The sequence below is a fragment of the Arachis ipaensis genome, chromosome B03, assembly GCF_000816755.2.
Source record: "Arachis ipaensis cultivar K30076 chromosome B03, Araip1.1, whole genome shotgun sequence".
Taxonomy (NCBI): Eukaryota; Viridiplantae; Streptophyta; class Magnoliopsida; order Fabales; family Fabaceae; genus Arachis; species Arachis ipaensis.
The window spans coordinates 5730252-5739328 of NC_029787.2; the positions used below are offsets into that span (position 1 = coordinate 5730252).

The 9077-nt window shown below is 28.6% G+C and overlaps 1 protein-coding gene across 2 annotated transcripts; it reads left to right on the forward strand.

The window, feature by feature from the left end:
• On the forward strand, positions 5395-7630 carry LOC107632313 (zinc finger protein WIP2-like). 2 transcript variants are annotated; one of them, XM_021117898.1, is made up of 3 exons: positions 5395-5590; positions 5624-5917; positions 7003-7630. In XM_021117898.1, exons 1-3 carry the CDS (start codon positions 5438-5440, stop codon positions 7450-7452), a joined length of 897 nt encoding a protein of 298 aa, XP_020973557.1. In that variant the 5' UTR covers positions 5395-5437; the 3' UTR covers positions 7453-7630. The 2 variants fall into 2 exon arrangements, with proteins under 2 accessions (XP_020973557.1, XP_016191494.1); XM_016336008.2 differs by having other exon boundaries at positions 5395-5917.

The following is a 9077-nucleotide window of genomic DNA, read 5'->3' on the forward strand; positions in this document are numbered from 1 at the left end:
TTTTTTTTTTTTTTTTTTTCATTTTTACATTGCACATTTTATTTTATGTCACATGCCATACAACATTTTAGAGAAAACGACCTTACATAGTTTACATGAACCCACATCAATCATCATCCTCTGCTTCTGCTCTCTTTCTGTTTAAGGAAAATATATATAACTTGTTATTATTCCATGGATAACAATTTGGAACATGGTGGTGTTAAGATTAACATTCGGGTAGGTCAAGACAAGAGAGCTAAAATAAACTGTTGAGAATCGTGGTTAGGTTTCATAAGATCACGCTTGAATTTAAAATTACATAATGTAACATGTTTCGAATGAAAAATTTTATATAATAAGACTGGCATAGATGCTTAATATTTACACTAACAAGTAAAATAATTATCAACCAGGGGTTATATATTCCAATGCCATATTAATTATCACCTATATCATTGTAATTGTAATTTAACAATCATGCCAAGACAAGAATACAAAACAACACAATGAATGATAATCAACTACTTACTCTAGTTAAGGCAAGGTATGTATGTAAAGAATATGAGTTGGTTTTATGAACAAGTAATCTTTGTTATTTCAAAAATAAAGTGTTGAGGATAAAGAAGGGACCCCACCTATTTGGTATCCAATAATTACAGCAAAAATAAAGATCAAAATGACATCTATTAGCTAATCCAAAATTAAAAGATGCAGCTTCAAGAAAGTTAAAAAAGAAATGGCCCATTAAGATTATTTAAGACTAATGCTAGCTTTAACATGAAATCAATCAAGTAGAATATACAATTATACATCAAAGTGTTTCTTATAAACCTGCACAGAAGAGATGAAAAAACCGCACTAAGTGAGCACTAGCAAGCAAGCCATGGAACTATGGAAGATAAAAGGGTTGCACCAAGGGCCTAAATGTAATTTAGCCATGTGCGCAACATGGTCTTTCTAGAAAGATCCATGGCTGTAACCATATCTACTTCCAAGCTGCTCTTCGCAAGAACTATGTCAGCTGCTTCTACGGCTACAATCACACATGTTCTCATGGATCATATTGTAACCAATATGTGTCAACTATTTGATCTATGGAAATTATGTGTATATAGTAAAATTTTCCATCATTGGTGACTTTATTGGTGTGATTATATAACCAAAGATGTGTTAAGGATCGTAATTTCAACCATTTGTTTAATGAATCTGGTTAAATTTTGTTCTTCACCCACTAAGTACTATTATTCACTAATATGGTAACGGAAATTTATTTTACACAGTTCTCTGTATTCAAATGTCGAATTAGGTGCCAATGAGTTATAACTCAAATGGCATAGTCTCTCTATACTCAATTAAGAGGTTGCGGGTTCAAATCTCCTATCTTTGGTAAAAAAAAATGTCGAATTAGGTATCTAAAGAAAGCCTTACTTGTAATTCTTTCATCTTATTCAACAAAGACATTATTTGCCTAAGATATATGAAAATACTAACAATTTCAAACAAGTTTTATCAAGTACAAGTTTTGCCTGCATCAAGAACAATGAATAAGATTCTTATTTAACATTATATTATATATGAAAATACTAACTTAGTGATCGACACAAATCACCACATATATATACAGATTATGCCAAACATCAGTACATTCAATCTACTAACTATATTAAACTAACCAGTGCCTTTGATTAAAATGGTCTAACAAAAAATATGTATACCATACATAATGCAACTACAGAAGCTCTGATTTTCACGGATAAGATATACTTGCTAACTAAACATCACTTAGTTAAGAATCATGCACTCATCTTCATGCTTCTAATCAGATTAGCATGTAAGCAGTAAAGCAAGCACATAAAACAAACAAATTGTTCATATACAAGTGGAATAAGAATTGAAATGCCTCTTCACGGGGCAGAGTTCTTAGCAACCAGAAAATAGTGACAAAAATTACTAATCGCATACATGCCCCAAGAATAGTGGTATTATTACTATTATATACATACACTGTTGGTAAATACTAAATACTGAATAGAGAACCTTTTTTGTTCCATATAGAGCCGATTTTTGGTCTACAAATAGACCTTTCGGTTTGGGTTCGGACATTGATTAATGACAAAAATATTGAAGCAGGAAAATGGGTCTTATCTATTTTTGGGCTTAAAGCCTACCTTGCTTTTTGATCTAGCCCATCAAGAGTAAAAATAAATTAAAAAAATAGTTGGTTCAACTAAAAAAAATAGTTGAAGTAACTTTGGTTAGTTGAGTTATTAGCTTACTTGTCCGCTTAAATAAGGTTCAGAGATTTAAAGTCCGTCTTGTGTATATTACAACCAATTGGTTAGCGACAAACCTTTAAATAACCCTTATATTCACAGCAAATTAGTACTTGATCTGCCGAAATGATAGATATCATAAGAAAAAAAAAGGACAACAAACAAATTAAGTGAATATTTTATACAATTATGATATTTTTCTTGGCTCCACATGGAAGAAAAATAGCTCAAATTGGATTATGTTATTATTTGTAAAAGAAAGAAATAATCCATGAAAGAAAAGAAAAATTACATGCATGCATGCCATTTAAAGTATGGAGGGCAAGATTATGGTACATACATAACATGAGAATATATATGAGATAAATCAACTTAGAATTAAGTCAAACTAACAATAACTATTGACGAATACGTACCAACTTGAATTAATGCTTTAGCCTTAATGTTAAGGTAAAAGAATCTTTAGGGAGAAAAAAAAAGAAAAGAAAAGATACTAATTGGAAAATAATTTCAACTTGGGCATGTGATTGGTTTCAAAACTCCAAATTCCAAAGTGTTCGGTGAACAAAACTAGCTCGTATCACTATAGATAGTGTGAGAAAAAGGAAGATGGAAGATGCATGGATAGTAGATAGTAGAAGATGGAATGAGTGAAGGGTGTTTTTGATTTGCATGTAATGTTATTAGAAGTGAAGAAAATTAGTGAGCATTTTGGGAGACACCGACAGAATCTGTGTCCCTTGAGGAAGCCAAGCCGACCAAAGCGTGCAAGCCAAAGAAAAATTGCCGCTTTAACATTCCACCTAACTATCTATCTAATTTTATCTGTTTCCCTAGGAACGGAAAATCACAATAATCCAACATGTCAAACATTCACATTGTGCATGTTCCCCTCGGAAATACTACTACTATTAACTTATTAACTACTACTATTACTATTTGCCTTATTATTATATTATATTATATTATATTGTATTGCTAGTTAGTCATTATTGTTTTAAAATAATAATACATGTGTTTTTTTTTCTCTTTCTATTTGTTCAATTCTTAATAGTTCTTTCTGATCTGAACAAAAAACTATATTGTTTTAATGTTATAAGTTAGTAACCATAGAATTATTAATTCATTATGGACATTTATTCTATAATTTGCTATCATTCATTACTTATAAAAGAAATATCTCAACATTAAAAAAATATATGTTTTTTATTCTATTTTTCAAAAGACAAAATAAAAATAGAAGATTCATCGGATTTGAGGTTTAATTTAAAGTACGATGATTATATTGATTATTTTCTGTGAAATTGTGAATCAAATATGTATTTATTTTTTGTTTAATTACTCTGTTGGTCTTTATAGTTTCGCAAAATTTTCAATTAGGTCCTTATATTTTTTTTTTTAATTGAGTCCTTACACCAATTTTTTTTTTTAATTGGGTCCTTACATTTTTTTTCCTTTTATTTAGGTCACTGTACCAATTCTTTTTTTTAGTTAGGTCCCTATAAAATTAAGCCAATTACTACTAAGAGGGACTTAATTGAAAAAAAAAAGTTGGTGCAGGAACCCAATTAAAAAAAAAAAGTATAGAAACCTAATTAAAAATTTCACGAAACTATAGAGACCAACCGAGTAATTAAACCTTAAATTTAATATATATGTACCTGTTAATTTTTTTTAAGGAAAAAAGAGTTTTTCTCTATCTAAACGAGTTACACATCAAAGAAGCAAAATCACACAATAACATCAGTTCCAATGTGTTAGGTTGCATGGCTGGTTTTCTGGTGGAAGAAGGTAATTAAATTGAAAAAGTAGATAATTCAATAATAATAATAACAACTAATAATACAAAAATTTCTATTCAGAAAAGTCCCCCCATGGTGGAGCCACGACAAAACAAAAACAAGAGAGCAATGCAAAAAGAACAAATAAACTATTTTCAGCTTCTTTTATGTATAATAATAATTAGACGGAACTATACCAATGTAACTTCGGCATATTTATACTACATATTATTAATGCTTTTCTATAAAATATATTGTTTTTATATAAATTAAAAAGAACTATTATGAAATAGTGAAACTAAACTAGCTAGGTGGAATACGTACAATTATAACCCACTGTTTTGTATCCAATACAAGGTAGTAGTTTCTAGTTGAAGTAAATGACTGAATGGAATAGGAATGTTTAGGTAATAACGACACGGCAAATAGTCTTCAAGACTTCAATTTCGATAAGTGACTGTGCCTTCTCTATTTTCTCTCCTATATGTTGGTTAAGTCGGTGAACATATTATTCAGCACCTCTTTTAATTTCTAGATAGCAGAATATATACATACATATTTATTATTATGAAACATAATAGGCGTAGAATATAATGAATATTTAATTTAATCATTATATTATAAAAGCATCAAATAAACTTAAAGATCAATAATTATCGTTTGAAATTCTAATCATTATGTCCAAATATTTAAAATCATAAATTTATTCGTTAAATATTATAACTACATGGATATTTTAAACTCTCTTCATAAAATAACCATATACTAGTTAAACTTTAGTTTATTATTATTATTACAACAATTATAACACACTATATACCGACAATGTATACATACAACAATTTATAAACATCTAATCTAATGATATTTTTTCCCCTTAAAAAATCGAAATATATAGAGATTTGTTACCAGAAAATAAATAATAAAAGACCATAATTATTATGTAAATAAATGTAAAGAACTAACTTTTAATTGATGAACAATAATTGATAATTTTTTATTTATTATTAAAAATTTATAGTTTGATTCTATAAGTCAATATATTTAAAATTTTTTAATAAATAAATTTTATTTATTTATATATATAAATTATATTGAAATTAATAAATATAAGTATAAATTATTATTGATTAAATATTAATTTAAAATAATAATATTTATTAAGGTGAAAATTTATGTGCAGTCGACTTCACGTGAAATTGATAGTTGAGAGCCATTAAATAAAAATTTAGTCAAATCAATCAAATTATCTAACGGCTCTCAACTATCAATTTCACGTATAGCGGACTCTATGTGTGTAGAGTAGTGCTATAATAAGGTTGCTACAACTATTTGTACCTGATCATGGATGACAGTGATAGTCATATATATCCTTCTTTTATTTCTACTCTCTCTATCTCAATGGTCATGGCAGATTCAACCTACAGCAACTCCAATAATGACTATAACACTAACAACCTCCTTCTCTTGGATCTCAATTATTCTCCTTCTCCTTCTCCATCTTCTTCTCCTTCTACCAATTCCTTCAATTACTTTCATCCTCCACCAATCACACAACCCCTTCCCTTCCTTCACCTAAGCCCTACAACAACACATCAACAACAACAACTAGATCTTCAATCTTCATTTTGTGCCATGGAAGTTGACAACAATAACAATAATAAGGTGCCTCTACACTTAGGGCTTCAAAGCACGCTAGTAGTACAAGAAGAAGAAGAAGAAGAAGAAGAAAAGATCACTGTTGCTTCTGAATATGTTATGTCAAATGGAATTAACAGAGGACAGTATTGGATCCCAACACCTACTCAGATCCTCATCGGTCCTACACAGTTCGCATGCCCCCTTTGCTTCAAAACCTTCAACAGATACAATAACATGCAGGTACTCACTAATTACTTCAATTCTTTTCCTTAAAACTTCACTTTAATTAATTTCTCTAAGGAACTCTACTTATAATTAGGGTTTCTACTTTACCTAATTTTTAGACTGCCTTTTTTCACTTTTATCTGGGCCTATAATTAAACTACTGTTCTACCACACTCCTTTTGCTGTGTTGAGGTTACAAAATTCATCAACAAGGAATATATATATGTATATATTAATTAAACCCAGCAACATGAATTAATTAATTAAGTTTCACAAAAATGAATACAAGTAGCTGTAATATTCTCTTTCTTTAGTAGCAAATGACCCATGTTGTACCTAATTAGCTTCTTTAATCCTAAACATGGCCCTGTGTTGATGAAGGAGGCGCGTCCTGCTATAAATAATGTTATTGTAATTAATAAAATAATTATTCAAAATCTTAACAGTTAAAGTTAATTAACCTACATCATACAACAAAGACCTAATGCAATTTTCACAAGGAGGTTCATTGGATGATATAAATAGTACCAAAAATTCAGTCCTCTATGCGTGTGGTTCCTTCCATGCTTCCCTTTTCACCTAATTATTACATCCAACTCATTATTACCATTTACCATTGCACCCATTCATTGGTAACTTATTTGCATAGTGCTATATATATCATACTAGGGCTTGTGGTAATAAGTTAAAATAAAATAACAATGTACCGATCCATACAAAATTTAATTGGCATAAATGGGAAATTATATATTAATTTTTAAATTTATTATTTAATAAAAAATTATTTAAATATATTAATCTAATTAAATGATGATATAAAATTTGTTACATTGTATTATTAATACATCAAAATTAAACTCATTTATTAATTACATCTATACAATTGAAATTTTGGTTATGCATATCGGAAATGTTTGGTAACCAAAGAAAATTAGCTAAAAACAGTCATAACTTGCCTTATTTAGCATTTATTAATTGTTGCGACAATTAATGAATGCTAAATAAGGCAAGTTCTGGCTGTATTTTTTGTCTCCCTAACATTACCCTATGTATATATATTGGTAGCTAATGCATGAAAGGAAAACAATGTGTATGTGTAGATGCATATGTGGGGGCATGGATCTCAATATAGAAAGGGTCCAGAATCTCTAAGGGGAACACAACCAACAGCAATGTTGAAACTGCCATGTTATTGCTGTGCACCAGGATGCAAGAACAACATAGATCACCCTAGAGCAAAACCACTCAAAGATTTCAGAACCCTTCAAACTCATTACAAGAGAAAGCATGGACTTAAACCCTTCACTTGTAGGAAGTGTTCCAAGGCATTTGCTGTGAGAGGTGATTGGAGGACTCATGAGAAGAATTGTGGGAAGCGATGGTATTGCTCTTGTGGCTCTGATTTTAAGCACAAGAGATCCCTTAAGGATCATATCAAGGCATTTGGAAATGGACACAAATCTTATGCAATTAATGACCATCTTTGTGTTGATCAAGATGATAATGGAGCTACCTCTGAAGTTGAAGAAAATGATTCATTCCACTCCTAGTATAATTTACATGCATGCTATGCTTTCTCATATATATTTTAATTTCTAGCTTAATTAGCACTCTGTTATTATTATTAGCTACCTTAATTATGTATGTTTCCTGTTATTGCATATGTATGTAGACCAAGTAATTTTTTTAACTTTCTAGATTCAATGTGTGATCAGGATTTTAATTTCAGTGGTCATATCATGCCTAAGGAATTAACATTTTTCTAAAAAAGGCAGGGAAAGATTTTTAGGGATCACCAATTCACCATCATCAATTAAATAAATAATACTCACTCTTTCAAAATAAGTGTGGCTTTCACTTTTTTTTAGTTCATTAAAAAATCAATGATTTAGACAATTTCCATACATTAATTTTTCAATAAATTCAAAAGTAAAAATAATACTTATTTTAACTCGAAGTGAGTAATATTATAGACATTTTCACTAAAAATATATCTTCAAATTTTAATATTAATTTTTATAAATTAGTATAATTAGCCGATTTATTAGAATTTTTAAATATTTTTAAAAAAATAATCAAATGAAATAATACAAAATAAAAGTATGTCATATTCAACTTAATATCTTAGAGAATTATGAATTTCTCCTCTTATAAATTTTCACATTTTGTTTTATCCGGTATATATGGGTCAAATCCCTCTACTTGCTATTTAACATGATTTTCATCGCATAACTTTTTTTTTTTATCATAATAAAAGTTAATTTATTCAAAATAAAATGGTAACTGATTGTCTGATTTATATATAATTATGCGACAAGAGTCATTTACAACAATTATGTATAGTCTTTATGGTGAATAACAATGCTATAGATACAACATGCTAATAGTAATCAGAATATAATATACATTAGAATATAAATATATATATAGTTTAATTCATTTTTAATGTATTTTTTATATTTTAATATTTATTTTTTAATAATAATTAAAATTCTAACTATTTAATTTTATTATCTTATTGTTAGTTAAAAAGAATTAATTCTTAATAAAGTCACTATTATTTAAGAAAGAAAAAAACAAAACTAATAATCACGTACTAGTATATCATAATAGAACCAGCCATGATCAGCTTTATGAGTCTTATGATGCTGCTATATATTTTCAACTACTTTTGATGGACCATCAGCATGAAGGACCGTCAAATAATACTATGTTATAATGATTTCTGTGAAAAATGATTAGGATCTGAAGAGAACATCTTTAATTTTCATGTACTGCTATTACTATTCTTAAAGGGGAAAAACATACATGGAAATTAATACAAGATGAAAACCCACTTTTTTTTTTTTTACGTAAAATTAATAATTAATAATTCAGAATCAGTCAAATTATCTATTGATTTTTAATTATTGATTTCACTTGAAAACGTTAATACAATCACCACATTCAAAACATAAGGCACCAATCTCTGATCCCCAACACTGTACTACGCTTTAATTTTAACATTTAGAAATAATTTTGTACTAATTTTTTTACCCTAAGGTGATTTGTTTTTCTCTATTATTTATAGCTGGCGTTTGATATAGAAGAAAGACACCAATATTGAATGTGTTTGCTTATGTCTTCATCGTTTTTTGAGAGGACAAAAACTATAAAAAGAAAAGAAAAAGAAAAA

What these genes read in the sequence shown, in the direction of transcription:
- LOC107632313 (XM_016336008.2), top strand. Translation starts at nt 5,438, where the DNA reads ATGGTCATGGCAGATTCAACCTACAGCAACTCCAATAATGACTATAAC. An exon ending in ACAGATACAATAACATGCAG is followed by an intron (nt 5,918 to 7,002) that starts GTACTCACTAAT and finishes GTGTATGTGTAG; the next exon opens with ATGCATATGTGGGGGCATGG.